The sequence below is a fragment of the Chaetodon auriga genome, chromosome 19, assembly GCF_051107435.1.
Source record: "Chaetodon auriga isolate fChaAug3 chromosome 19, fChaAug3.hap1, whole genome shotgun sequence".
NCBI lineage: Eukaryota > Metazoa > Chordata > Actinopteri > Chaetodontiformes > Chaetodontidae > Chaetodon > Chaetodon auriga.
In genome coordinates, this window is record NC_135092.1 from 3,533,273 (window position 1) to 3,547,836 (window position 14,564).

The window sequence follows — 14,564 nt, forward strand, 5'->3', positions numbered from 1 at the left end:
GTATCAGTGCTTGGAGAAAATGCTGCCTGTGTGACAAGTTAATGTGGAAAAAACAATGTAGCATTGAAAAAGTGATTTATTGAATTTGTGTAAAAAGGCACATTTAGAAGACACAAAGCACACAGAAGAATATTCCCAAACTCAAACCCAACAAACCAGGTTACTGTTAGCATCCTGCTGCAGTTCCTCATGGGTCAAAATGTGTTTTTAGCTAACCAGCACATACAACAGCACAACAGTTAGGGTGTGCAAATATTTAGCAACAAAAAAAAGCAAGAATCAATGAATGTGATACTATGATTTTCTTAAGCTGACACATTATATCTACAACTTGATGACATCATTTGACCCATCACACCACTGCAGCTGTGTCCCAGTAGCACAGTATATCTTGACTCTAAATGGACTTGGTGCATTTGCACTGGAAAAGTTGCTAAATTAAGCATATGTAGAAAGACTAGCATGCAGACTAAACTTGCTTTAGAGTGAGGCATTGAGGGCAAGGCTGGGACACCAACAGGGTAAAGCAGGGAACTAGTGATGAAGCCCAGCTTCAATGCTGCAAAGATCCATGATGATCACAAACAAGGCCTTGTTATGTCACACTCATATCAGAAGCATCACGCTGAGTGATTTTGAGTACAGGCTCTGAACGTCAATCTGCCGCAGCATTGAACTGCAGAATCTGTTTAAAAGTGGTCATTTTGTATTATTTAAGCTTTACTAAACAGACTCTTATTGAGAGCAGAGAGACTAATTCAATTCTGACTCACTGTCTCATCAGTCTTGGATTTATCTCTTTCATTCAAATGCAACATCACTGGTTGTCCAGAGATCACCATGTTGACTGTGTCAAATGCTTCAAAACAACAAACCACTTTCAGCACAACTGCTTCATATAGTCACTGTTTTAAAAAGCTGTTACAGAAAAAAAACGTCTCAAGGCCTCTGACCTCCAGGGTCCACTCTAACGCTGCAGGTTCACTGTGTGGAAAATTATTTATGGTAAGTTAAATCAGATATATTCATTTTGCATGAAAATATGGGAATATGCATTTAAGCACAAAAAAAAAAATCAATCAAATGACATTATCAAAGGTGCGTCCTGCTTTATTACCTGATTATAAGGCCCTGTGTCAAAACCTCTCTTTAATATCTTGATTACTTTATTACTATGATTACATGTTGCATATTCCCAAATAATTTTGTGTTTAATCAACAGTTTACCACACCAAAAATTCTTTTATAAATTGAACATAAGCAGTAAGCACTGAAATACTGGGAGGAATGGTGGCTTAACTCTAATCCATCAAAGAAAACAGAGGAGTTCTTTACAGCTAGAAAGAAATTAACAGAAAAACGTGGACAGTGACTGTAGCAACAGCTCAGAAAACAAAGATACACATGAATAAAAACGTAAAATAATAATAATAAAAAAAACATTTTATCAGCTATTTAAGGTTTTAAAATGTGAAATTGGCAGTAATATCAGGATATCAGCACATACCTTTAAAGATGTCCTATTACTACAAAACCGTTCACGAGAGACTTCAACATCAACTACCACAATAATGCACTGCCAACTTAAAGGACCAGTGTTTAGGATTTAGTGGCATCTGCTGGTGAGGCTGCAAACTGCAACCAACTGCAACTGAGGACCTGCTACCTCCCTAACCCTAACCCATTTCTGCCATATTCTGCCGATAGATTCCCCAAAGTCTTACACACTGGTCCTTTAAGTACAAACTAAAAGTTTCAGTGTTACAGTATATATGAGAGAACTTGACAGGTCCACTCTGTTCCTAATACCCATGACCCCAACCAGGAGCTACGTCAGGCCAGGTAAACATTATATTCAGTCTACCTGGGTCACGTGGGGTCATGTTTCAGGTTTCAGGCCTGTCTGTCTGGGTCTACCACATTTTGGATTGGGTCTCTTTAAAAATGAATTAATGCAAGTAAGGTTTGAGTAGGCTTTTTTAAAATGTTGGATCTGGGACGACCTTTAGTATAAAGAGTACAAGTGGGACACAGTCAGTCAGTCCCTGCATATAATAACCAGAAGCATTCACAGACAAAACCAGAAAGCAAAATATTGCAACATGTCTTAAGACGGATGATCTTATCATACATGATGTGTAATAATCTTTGAAGGATGATGAGATGATCAGTTAATGGTTAAGTCTTCTTTGAAGTCTGAGTTGGCAACAAAGTACTGATTTGATATCTGATGGCCTTTCAGTAAAACCCTGCTGACATGTTGAGATGTCAGTCAGTATTTGGATGTGCGCCACAGAGACACATGGCGGACTGATGGGGAGCTACGAGGAACCTCGCTGTCCAATCAGCTACTTTTTCCCACAACCTGTCTCCACCTGCTCCCAGTCTGTGGCAGAAACTGGAACCATTGAGCCTCACACAGTCCTGGGTGGCAGCTGCTGTTTGTAGATTCCAGCCAGAGCTTTGGCAGCGCTCTGGATCATCTGGCGTTGGGTCATGCCCGTCATGGCCTGATGCCAGTCTGTTCTGTTGATGTTGGACAGGCTGCGCTCCAGGACCTCACCCACTGTCACAATCAGACCTGACCAGCGCAGGCTGTAGTCAGGAGGGGTCAGGGACTGAGCCTGCACAGGGGAAGGTTTCAGAACAGTCTTATGAGTTGCTGGAGGTTTCTAACAGAGTAAAATTAAATAAAGTTTAAAAGACTGAAGTTGATATTTGCCCCATCAATGATGATAAATCAAACCGCAACCACAGCGATTGAAAACTGAAGAGCTTAAAGATGTGGCACCAGTAGCGAATGCAAGGTGTCAGTGCCAAGGAAATCCTGACTATACATCATTAGCTGGGAGGCTCCAGCCCCCACCACCCTGAACAGGATAAGGGGGTGTAGATAATAGATGGATGGAGACTGTCCTACCACCTCTGAAATCAAGTGTTAAAGTTGTTCTTAATGACAAAAATGGAAGGAGGAGTGAAAAGCTGGCTGTCATACTGAGAGTGAGGCATGATATCATCAACCCTGAATATGACGATAACAGTGCACGTTTTTCCTTAAAGGCATTCAGAATGTCTGTCTCAGCTGTTCGTGTCAAAAGTGATGGAAACAGTTGTCGGAAGAAGACTCTCTCACTTCCACACAGCTGACCAGTCACTGTGAGAGCTGGGTATGAATGTGACATTGTTTGTTTCCCAAACAGTGGCCCTGAGACTCCACGGTGCATGTGAATGTATCACTTGTGTGGTTTACAGTTGCACTGCTGAGTCCTACCTGTTGGACGATGTCTAGACCCAGAGGAGTTGCCTGAGTGAAGACCTCGATGCGGATGCTGTGACCAGGGTCCTCCAGGATCAAACATCCGATGTCAAACCACCTGGAGACAGCAGAAGGATTCAGAAAATTTATGGCTTTATATGTCTGCCTTTATTCATATTTACACATGGAACAGATCATATGTATGTGGACAATTCAGGTCATTTATTAAACAATGCCTCCCTGAGGTCAATGGATGGCGGATTTGTTCAATATTCTAAGAAAGATCACTTTCATTATTTCTAGCTTTTACCTTTTTTCTCCGAACATACCTTTGGTGGTCAGTTGTCACTGCACAGTATAACAGTGCACCACCCCTTCAACAGTCGGCTAAATCGTCCTTAAGGTCTTTTGCAGTGAAACAGGATTTAAAGTTTTCTTGGTCTTGGTCAGACCTCAAAGTGACCTCCACTGTTCCTGCCATTTTTTAATCATGTTAGGAAGTGAGGAAACGGCTGCCTGAAAACACGTTGCTGTCTTCTTATGGCCTTCTCCTGCTTTGTGGGGATCATTTATTTGAGTTTTCAGAGTGCCAGGCTCATGGCTGCTGATTGTTGGATTAAATTTGAGAATTCAAGAATATCTATAAAGCTCTGACATTTGCATCACCTGACCTTACAATGATTGGACAGAATCCAGAGCCCTTTCAAGCTAATTAAGGTCACCTTGGTAAAAGTGATCCGAGAGTTCAAATCTAAACTTTTGTATGGCGCTCCTTTCCTTTGTTTCCCTCTAATATTATATAAAACAAAAATAATACACCGAGAGAATGAAGAAGAGAATGCTTCATCTTTAACTTCAGATCAGTCCATGTTCTACTCACATAACATAACTCACAGTAACAGAAGTTTTGACCAGGGATGCCCAAACGCTGTATGCCACTGTACATCTGCCATCACCTCTATGTAACCATGTGAACTTCAAACAGGCTTTAAAGGGAGATTAAACCCTTTGCTTTTTGTTGTTGACATGTGGTGTTTTCACCTGCAAACATATGATTCAGTTCATTACTCTACAAACTACTGAGTGTGTGCGTGTGTGTGTGTGTTAAATGACAGCCTGTTCAAATAGTTTGAATAAGAAACATTTCTCACTTGTCAGGAAAGAGCTCAGCGATGAAGTTTTCCAAAGAGACCACTGGCTGCTTCTCATGGATGACACCAACTCGACGCAGGCTGTCAATGCGCTCCTGAGCCCCCTGAACACACACACACAGACACAGAGAGAGAGAGAGAGAGAGAGAGAGAGAGAGAGAGAGAGAGAGAGAGAGAGAGAGAGACAGCAGAATGAAAGATTTTGACTGACTGTTGGACTTTCTGATCATTTGCCTTTAATTTATAGTTAATATCCAATAGAGGTCCACACTAAAATGATTAGTTGATTAATTGAATAGTTAAATAAAAGAATATCCACTAGCAACGACCGTATTTAGATCAATCCATTGTTTCAGTCATTTTTCTGGTTCCAGCTTCTCAAATGTGAAGATCTGCTGTTGTTCAGACACACAGACACAGTGACACAGCTGACAGGCATCTTAGCACCGTTTGGGACTGTCTCTGGATGAGGCAAACTTTAACGAAGAGGCTGCATGCTGCTCTTTATTGGATGCGGGGAAATTAACAAGAAGTACATGTGCCAAACCAACCACTAAGTCCTCATCCATGAATCTCCTGGAAAACCCAAACAAAGCGTTTCAGTGAGATGCATCCTGTGGGAGACAGTCCCAAACCCGACTAGGTGTCTGTCTTCAGACTGAGCACAGTCACTGTCCTGGACATCGTGGAGCAAATATTATGATCTTTTTCCCCATAATTTCATGAAATTATTCTCAAAATCTCAGATTTTTTTTTCTTAACAAATAATCGACAGACTAATCGAAAAATTCAGAAACCTGTTAGTGATAGCTTGGAATACAGCAAAAGGATTTTAAAGGGTTGTTTTTACCACTGGTATCTACAAAATCTTAACAACACAAAAACCTTGTGGCCTTTTCTGACTGTACTGAAAAGCCATACAGACCAGAACGCAAGTAGAAATGAGATGTTAATGATAAGTCAATAATCGATTAACTGTCATAAAAAATGTAACCAATTAAAAATGTATTAATCGACAATGTATTTTCTGTGTACCAACTCACATATATTAACTTCTATACCACAAGATGGTAAAATGGTAAATGGACTGTATTTATATAGCACTTTTCTAGTCCAACAATGACTCAAAGCGCTTTTACGACACGCCTGCACTCACAGCACATTCATACAGCAGCTAAACCACCTGCTCACTATGAGTGTTGTCCATTCACACACACACACCAATGGCACAGCATCAGGGACAATTTTGGGGTTCAGTATCTTGCCCCAGGATACTTCAACATGCAGCCACAGTCGCCACAAGAGGGTGTAAATCACCTTTGCAGAGTTACTTTGAGTCAACAAGGCGGCTTTAACAACTGACTGCTGGACTGCAATGGCTGCAAAGCTGCATTACAGTTACACTATTAATGATCAATGACTAAACAATTATTGATCATTAATGTGTTCAGTGTTGGTGAAGGAAAATGCATGAAATTTGCAACCCTTGTCAGACCTAATGAGCATAAAGAAAAAGCCTGTTGAAACCTGATCCTGTGAAAAATGTAACGTTCTGTCCTCTCTGTTACTTTGATACAGAAAAGTTTTCATTTCTTTAAAAAGCAGGTTGGAGAAGCAGCAGTGAACTGACCTTGACGCCGGCTGCGTAGCCCACAGGCTGTGGGGCAATGTTAGACTGACCAGGCTCTCCAGTGACCATGGCCATCCCAAAAACCTCCTGGAAGGCGTCTCTGACTGCCTCCACATTCAGCTCCTTATCTGATGTCACCACAATGTCAATGTCCCCGCCAGACTCTGCAGAGCAACAATACAGTGACATTCATTGAGGACATTTGAACATTTAGTCAGTGTTTTACATGAATGGCTAATGTAATGATGAGGAGAGAGCAGGCTGAATTACTGATGTATGGAGCCATGCCAGGATCCAGAGTGGTGATCATGGACTCCACAGAGTGCTTGGTTTTGTCCAGGACTGTCTTTACGACGTGGTTACCAGCTACTCCCTGAGGACACACAGTCAAAGCGTAGGACAGGACAGTCAGAACACTGAGGTTCTTTCTCATTTGATCATCTTTCTCATTCTTGCTCATCTGAAATGAGCTTCAAAGTTATATCAAACCACATTTGACTGGAGTGGTCTTACCTTGAAAAAGCCCCAGATGCCTCCACCAGTGTTGGTGTCTCCAGACACTCTGGGGTCTTCCTGCTCCTCTGGGAAGGTGATGGGAGATCCAGCATCTAATCCTCCTGTCATGACTGGCTGCTGAACCATGGGGTTTGACACGACACCTTGAAGATATGATGGGACAATTAAAAAAAATAAAAACTCTTAAGAAAAACCCACATGACAAATGGAACTGTACAGACTTTCAGCTAAGGGTGTTTTTTTTATTTGTTTGGTCTGAGTCCTCTGACTTTATGGAACCGTTCTATGAAATCACTGGAGTACTCTTTAAAGCCACTGTTTAGTGTTTACTGAATTATGCTGGAAAGCTGAAATGATCAGGTGATTAACTGAATCGCCAATCAACAGAAAATTAATCTGCAACACTTTTGTCAAGAAAATATAACGGCTGCCTACCTACTGAACACATCACCTGGTTCTGTAGGATCAGATTCACAGAAGATGTTAACTGCTGTCGTTTCTTGGTGCTGCCTTAGCTAAAGGAAAATGTGATTTCCACATTCAAACATTTGTCTCTGAGTCTGAGTGAATGTGAACACAGAGAGCAGTCTCCAGGAAAAGTCATGTCAGATAATTATATCACAAATCACTTGATATTCCAAAAAACCCATGACGAGAGGGGTGTTTCACAAAGGAGGCTCAGTAAAGCACAGCTTATTGTGAAAAGCCAGTCTTTCATGAGCCTAACAAACCGAACCTGCATCAAAGTGTTTCAAAAAGACAACTCAGAGCTGATGAGATCAAGAGAAGAAGAGTCAGGTTTAAGAACTGTTTGTTCATGACTTTGAATCACAGACCTGAGACATCAAGCACAGAAGTCATGGATTTGTAGCTGTGCTAATTTCCTTTGAGTTTACTTTCTGTTTGTATTCTGGTGCTTAATTTGCAATCAGCTTCCACAAAGTGGGATTAATACTGTTTAAATACATGAAGGCTGGCTGTCTGCATCCTCTTGCTGTATTAATAGTCTTGTATATAAGTGTTTCAGTGTGTTTCCATTGTGCTTTTTGAAGTTTATACTGTATGCGGCTTGGGATACGGAAGAAATCAAAGGTCTAAGCGCTGACTTGGCAATTACAGCAACCCTCTCTACATTAAATTCATAAATATGAAATGTGCTGATGACTTGCTGGGAGGAACTTTGGATGATGAGAATAATTTAGTGAGTCAGCCTGACTTAACGGGTCATTTTGTTTTATGAAACGCTCCTGAAGAAGGAGCCCTGGTTCCACATGCTGACATTGTGCGAAAGAAGAAGAACACTAGCATGGCTCTTACCCGGCATGGCAGAAGAACTGGAGAATGTTGGCATCAGTGGTGTCTGTGGCGTTCGACCGGCGTGACCCCTTGTAATGTCATATCCTGCACTCATGGAGAAGGTAGATGTGGGTGGGCCCATGGGGGGGGGTGACATGCCGGGAGCCAAGGAGGGAGGTGGTTTGATGGGGGAGACCAGAGGAGGCAAAGAGGGAGAAGTGGAAGGAAGGAAGGGAGAGCTGCTGGTGAAGGGGGAGGAGAGTGTGGAGGTCAGGGGAAACTGGGAGGCTGCGGGCAGAGGGCTGCTAAAAGGAGGGATGGAGGGAGCAGGGGGGAGAGCGGTGGACACTGAACTGGTGCCTGGGAGGGGCAGAGGGCTGGACAGACCTGAAACACAACAAACACCACAGAGAGGCTTCTCAATGTTCAGTACACTTCAGGCACCCCCTGTTTAAGCCCATTCACTACATGTGACGTCATCACCCTTCAGTTCTGCTACATTCAGTCAGCTATGATAACAAACTTGAAGAGACTTAAAAACTTGACCTATGCAACATTTAATTGACTTTTTACACAATTTAAAGCCTTATTCATAACTAATATTACAGGGGAGGTTTGCAATATAGCTCAACCTATACTGGATATTTGAAACAGATACCAATCATCAGTATCTCATTGTCCAATCATGAATAATTGTTCAATAATAAATCATTTTTCAATCCATTAACAATTTATTTTTAACATATCCATATCGCATACACAAACATTTTTGACAAGAAACATATAATATATAAGTTTGAACAGAGTGGCACATTTCCCAGCTAAAAAGGACTGACCGCACTGTGGCTTCTTGTTATTACAACATGCACTAATGCGGTTGTGAGTCTGGGCTGCTGAAAGCTCACGGTGTTGAAGCTGAGATAAGTCATGAATGAACATGATCCTTTTCACAACATCTATATTTCCATATTGTTTCACTAGAGTAATTTAAATTCCCAACAACATAGCTCATTAATGCAGTGCTTTTTGGCAGCCTATTCTATATCCCGGGATGCCAGACTGCCCTTTAATGCAGCCAAGCGAACCTGGTCTGTTCATAAAGCAGCGTTTCACAAGCCATCTCTCACCTATGGTCACTGGTGGGGAGGTGACTGTGGCAGCCACAGTCAGAGGAGGTGTAGGGCTGGTAGGAGGCGTAGTCTCAATCCCGCTCTCTTCCATCATCTTCTTAACCTTAAACCTACAATCCAGCCCAAAAGAACAGCTGCAATAAGATGTTGTGATCAATCAGAATGTGTTGTTCACTCGCACATTAATTCTAAAAGCCTGCACATATTCAGAGGACGCAGCTATCCAATTCACCTGGTGAAGCACATTAGGTAATGACCACAGACTGCAAATAACGGATTCACATTAAAGCAGTTTCTTCACTGTCAATATACTTCAGAAGGTGGTGTTTCTACTACCAGTTACATGCAATCAGTCGCAGCAGGTCACCAACTCAACTTGTAGTGGCATCATGTTACCTTACATAAGAATGATTTCAATGAGTTGCACACAGTAAGGTGTTATTTTGCTATTTTGCTTGTATGTCTTTGTCGTATTTATTTGCTTGTGCGTGAAGAGACAGAGGTAATTATGCAGACAGAGGCAGGAGTAGAAAAGGGTATCACCGGAGATAGTGGTATTAGACAGGTGGAGGTAGGTGCAGAAAGAGGGACAGAGAAGCTGGCCAAAAATGGATCCTAAAATAATGCAAGGGGTGCTGGATCTGAAACTCCATAACCTCCACCCTGAAGGGTGAGCGAGGATGAGTAACATGAATAAATAGAAATGTTTGCTAATGTTCTATGGTGTATTTTGTGCAGAGTTATCATGTTTCTGTCCCTAGTTGCAAAATGAGAGTTGGCAGCCTCATCTCATCTAGATGAATGAGTTGGCTGAATCATGGAGAATAACATTGTGTTGACAGATATAAATCTATAAGTAATTAACCTGTAGCCTTTCACATAAACATACAGTACACACACAAGTCTGTCTACTTCCATCCATAAAGCTATTGTTTGTGCAGTCAACCTCCATGTCTGTCTGTGACTATGGAGACATTCTGTATTGCCGTGCTGCTCCATCAACACAGCTAAACTCTGTGTATCATGGTGCATGACACATGACCACAAATGACACATTTCATATTCATCATTGTATCACACAGCTGGATGGACTTCATGACAGTCAAGTATTAACAGCCATCTCATGTTATTCATCGATGAAGCTCTGCTGTTGAAGTTTCCAAACCACCACACATCTCCTCTCTCACTTAAATCCAGTAAATCCAGTAGCTTAGAGATCCCTAATGCAGGCTGAATGAAAGTATAAACAGTTCTCAAATCAGTCCGTGTTGTGTCACAGCTGGCTTTCACACTATCCGGTTTCCGTGCGCGTGCACGAGCTGTGGTCTGCCTCTATCACGAGATTCGTCACACATTCACAAACATGTTACTGGAGATTTTCAAGAAATTTCCGTAATACTCCTAGAGCAAAAATATCTCTCGTGTTCGCTGCTCTGCGCTGGCGTTTCATCTATTTGCACGTAAATAACTTACGTCAACATCCAGGTAACATTTTGTTTTGTGATGATCCAAAACAACTACTTACTATATACGTATTTATCAAGTGTTTTTTCTCGATGCTACGGCCATACAAACCTCTACGCAGCCGCACACGACAGTACATATTAGGAAAAAGAAATACCTTTACACAGTGACAATCTAACTCCACAACTGCTGCTGTAGGCGAACACTGCGTGGACGTGTACGGCAGCCAGTCTGAAAACCATTCCGGACATAACACGGACACTCCTGCTTACATGCTTTAACATTACACCGAGGAATAATTGTGCTTTCATCGCATCATAACAGACATCTGCCATGTCAATTACTGCTCCCATTTTCATTCTGTCAAGCGTTTTGTTCAGCCTTGTAAAAGACAACACATCACAGCTCTGTTTGAGCTCGTGTCGCGTAAATGCATGCTACATTGTTTAAAATCAATGATAAGCGTATCTAAAGAAGACAGACTTTAAGTATCACGTCTCTCCGTATGAGCCTTTGTTTTAAAGGGACGCCACATCAGAATGTTGGAGTTGGAACTGAATGTTAGCTTCCTTAAACACACAGAACGCTGCAGTTCACAACTCAGCTGTACACGTGTACAAACACACTGAGCTCTAGCTAAAGACACTGTGAGGGTGTAAAAGGACACACGGACACGTCTGTCTAAGTCTCCGGGATACAAGCATCCGCAAATTCTATGTACCGCTTTTAAAATTACGGAAGAAATACTTTGACTACTGACCTGCTAGCTGGACTAGCTCAGTATAGCTCAGCACACTCATGAATCAAGCGCTGACCCACCTTGATGACGTCAAGCAATGCCACGTCATAAAATTATACGGAGGTGACTGCTTCCGGCTGGTCAGAACTGTCTCTGCCGCCATCTTGTGGCGGGGTTCACTGTTGAACGTGATATAAGCCTATCACAATAAGTTACCGTTCTTTTAAACTAACATGACATTACTGTCTTGAAACTAGCATAAACTGACTTGTGACACGTAAAGAAAAAAGAGATTTTTAAAATTTAGACTATATCCGCAAGTTATGTATATATCTGCAAGTTATATTCATCTATCGTCATGAATATTTCTATTCATTTCCATGAAATTAATATTGTTCAGTTTTTTTTGTCTGTTTTTTAGTTTTTGATGATTTACAAAACTATAAGGCTGGTTTATCAGAATGTACAACTGTTACACCTCAACTCTGCACAACCTTGCTGATACACTGGATATATAGGCCTAATTTAAATTATGAATGTGAATATTTCACTAAAAGTGTAATTAATAGCAGAATATAGAATCCTTACAGAAACTTGCATAATCATTCAACGTAGTGTTTGTTGTCATTAAATCTTTTTATCAATTAAGTCTTCATGTATATTCAACATTATAAACAAAGTTATATCATAGCAGACGTTTTACAGTAAGGAAAAATATATAGGGCATACTCAGAAACTAATTACGTTGGGTAAGGTAAAAAATAAACGTAAATATTAGGCTATATTACAGAAGTATTAGAACCAATATAGAACTGTTACTCTCTGTAGCCTGAGTTGGTTTGTTATGAAAACCCGCATTTTTAATTTGACCAAGTTTCCTGTTTGAAACTAAATGCACTAAATATCTGACATTTGATGTTCACCAAACCTGAAAATCGGTTGAAAATTCAGCGAGATGTGATGATTTCACTCATGATTAGCCCTCCTGCACTGACAGACTGCATTAGGAGGCTCAGTTTCCCTGTACCCAATGGCGGCTGTTTGAACGCATCGTTGTATGTGGCCACGTCTGCTCGAACGTGACTACTCCGATTACCAGGAGCGTCAAACCACGTGACCAACGAAGCCCCTCTCTTTGGCACATTTAAGGTAAACTTATGTGTACATGCTGTCCCAGACTGAACTAAAGTTTCAAAGAAATGAAGATTTCTTTTTCTGCTGTATAACTTATTAAATTATTTTGCCCTTCTACATATACTAAAAATATTGTTTCTATGTATTCTAATAAACAAAAGCTCTATCTAATGGCTATCAGGGATTTTATTTGTTAGGAAGCAGCCCTTGTCCTTTAATGATTTTAAGATAAAATATGCTTTTGACTACAAATTCAAGGGATCTTTAAAGCCATTCCAAATGCCTTATTAACCTTCAGTCGTAACACACTGCAGTTCTGCATGGCAAAGGCCTCAGTTACCTGCCTTTTTTGCAATAACAGAGGATGCTTGTCTTTAAAATGTGTGGCAATTATTTATTATTAGTGGATACAAAAACACTGAACAATCAATTCATATCAAACTACATCTCTTTAAGTGAGTATTGTATTGTTTTAATAAGCAGTCTATCTGTCCAGTGTTACCCTGGCACAACAGAAGGAAAATCTATGATTTTAGTCTATTTTAAAAATATATCTTTCAACCATTAATTACTCTTATTTAGAGATTCATGCACACATGATGCATTTCTTTTGATTTATGCTTGGATTTTTGTATTTTGTATTTATTTATTTGCAAATGATTTTGATTACGTTCATCTTATGACACTGTGTCACATGTGGCTCTGCTTCCTGAAACAACACACTGTAGTACCCACTTCAGATCTTTACTTATCAGAAATACGTCTCTATCATAGATAGATATCATAGTTTGTGAGGCTCAACAAGACTTTCTGTTGTCTTGGGACAACAATATGCAGCAGACCATTCATATTTTAAAGACAAAAGGTGTGCCTTGAACTGAGAGTTTCTTTTTGTCAAAATGGAGTTTACATATGCACATAAATAGGAAATATTCTATTTTTATTAGGGATAACATTTACAGTAATGTTCAATTCTACAGTTGTTTTTTACAGTTCAATAAATACAGACAATACAATGCAATTTAAAATGCAATGCAATTCAAATTGAATAAGTAATTACATGTATAGGCAAAGAGATGGTAAACATTGTGGAGGGTGAAATCTCAGTTGAAAGACTGACAAAAGATTGACAAATGTTCTTGAAATTTCCACAAGGCTACACATTACTGCAACTGTCAGTGGTGGTAAGTGAATTTTATATCAAGTTTCAACATTTTCAACTTAGCACTGCTGCTCTAATACTACTATATGGCAAACGGTTACATTCTTAGTACTGTTGCACTAAAAATAATTTGTACTTACACCACATTATACTGAAATAGTATACATAAATGCATCACAGGCATCTACAAAAACCCAATTTCTCTCAACCACTGAAAAGGTAAATACAATTCATTTTCAAATCAAAGTCTGCAAACAAAATAAAAGTAATTCAAATAACGGCCATGGCCGGAATGAATGATTTCTGTCAGGGCTGGTCACTAATAGGAAGACAGATCAAAAATATTGAGGGGGGGTGGAATTACTCAGACTTTACTAGCTCACATGATAAATTCAGTATAATGTACATTTCCACAGCATTAATCCCATCATTATCACACCATACTCACCACTCCGCTGCTCTGAGGGACACCAATCACTTACTCTGCCATTCTTTGCCATCTTCATCTACCAACAATTCAACCACAAAAGAGAAGGATGACAAGCTCTTGATCAGTTGGAAGGCTTGTGAACACCAATTTTTGGTTGGTGCACTATATATTTATTCATTTATATACATATATAGTGTGTACACACATTCACATATATGAACAGTATATATCATGTGGAGATATACATGGTATATATTTTTTATCTGAATTTCTGTCCCTATGGCTTATGAAACATACTGTACAAAATCATATCTTAACTTTCAAACCATAATTTTCATGAAACATTGAGTATAAATGTAGTAAGAATTTCACCATGCACAAATAAGTTAATAACACATGCATTTCTGTTAAAAAGACAAACTGAAACTGTAGTAAAATACCGTTGTTGTGTTGATGGAATCAGTGCTGTGGAAATGGACATTTGATAAATTACACTGGATTTATCAAAAACATGTAAACATTGAGGAGGTGTAGAGTAAAACAACAGACCTGGACACAGGGAGCACTCTTACTAAAATATTGATCAAACATATTTAGAAAATAGGGAAAATTTGAAATAAATACCCGTCTTTAATAAAGGCCTGCTTCTAATAAAG

The 14,564-nt window shown here is 40.0% G+C and overlaps 1 protein-coding gene across 5 annotated transcripts; it reads right to left on the minus strand.

Moving 5' to 3' along the window:
- Positions 1-58: 58 nt before the first annotated feature.
- Positions 59-12,177, minus strand: prrc1 (proline-rich coiled-coil 1). Of its 5 annotated transcripts, none has more exons than XR_013079247.1 (10): positions 11,204-11,281; positions 8,977-9,089; positions 7,871-8,236; positions 6,551-6,696; positions 6,308-6,410; positions 6,038-6,201; positions 4,408-4,511; positions 3,272-3,374; positions 1,744-2,624; positions 59-1,583 (listed from the first exon to the last, which is right to left on the minus strand). XR_013079247.1 is itself a non-coding variant. In XM_076758810.1 (9 exons), exons 2-9 carry the CDS (start codon positions 9,071-9,073, stop codon positions 2,415-2,417), a joined length of 1,293 nt encoding a protein of 430 aa, XP_076614925.1. In that variant the 5' UTR covers positions 9,074-9,089; positions 12,111-12,177; the 3' UTR covers positions 59-2,414. The 5 variants fall into 5 exon arrangements, 3 of the variants coding, with proteins under 3 accessions (XP_076614925.1, XP_076614923.1, XP_076614924.1); XR_013079248.1 differs by having other exon boundaries at positions 8,977-9,113; positions 11,204-11,252; XM_076758810.1 differs by lacking the exon at positions 11,204-11,281 and adding an exon at positions 12,111-12,177 and having other exon boundaries at positions 59-2,624.
- Between the last annotated feature and the right edge of the window lie 2,387 nt (positions 12,178-14,564).

Coding starts and splice junctions, on each gene's coding strand:
- prrc1 (XM_076758810.1), bottom strand. CDS start 9,073: ATGATGGAAGAGAGCGGGATTGAGACTACGCCTCCTACCAGCCCTACA. Junction 4,512..6,037: donor GCTACGCAGCCGGCGTCAAG/GTCAGTTCACTG, acceptor GTGTGTGTTCAG/GGGGCTCAGGAGCGCATTGA. Junction 3,375..4,407: donor GCTGAGCTCTTTCCTGACAA/GTGAGAAATGTT, acceptor TGCTGTCTCCAG/GTGGTTTGACATCGGATGTT.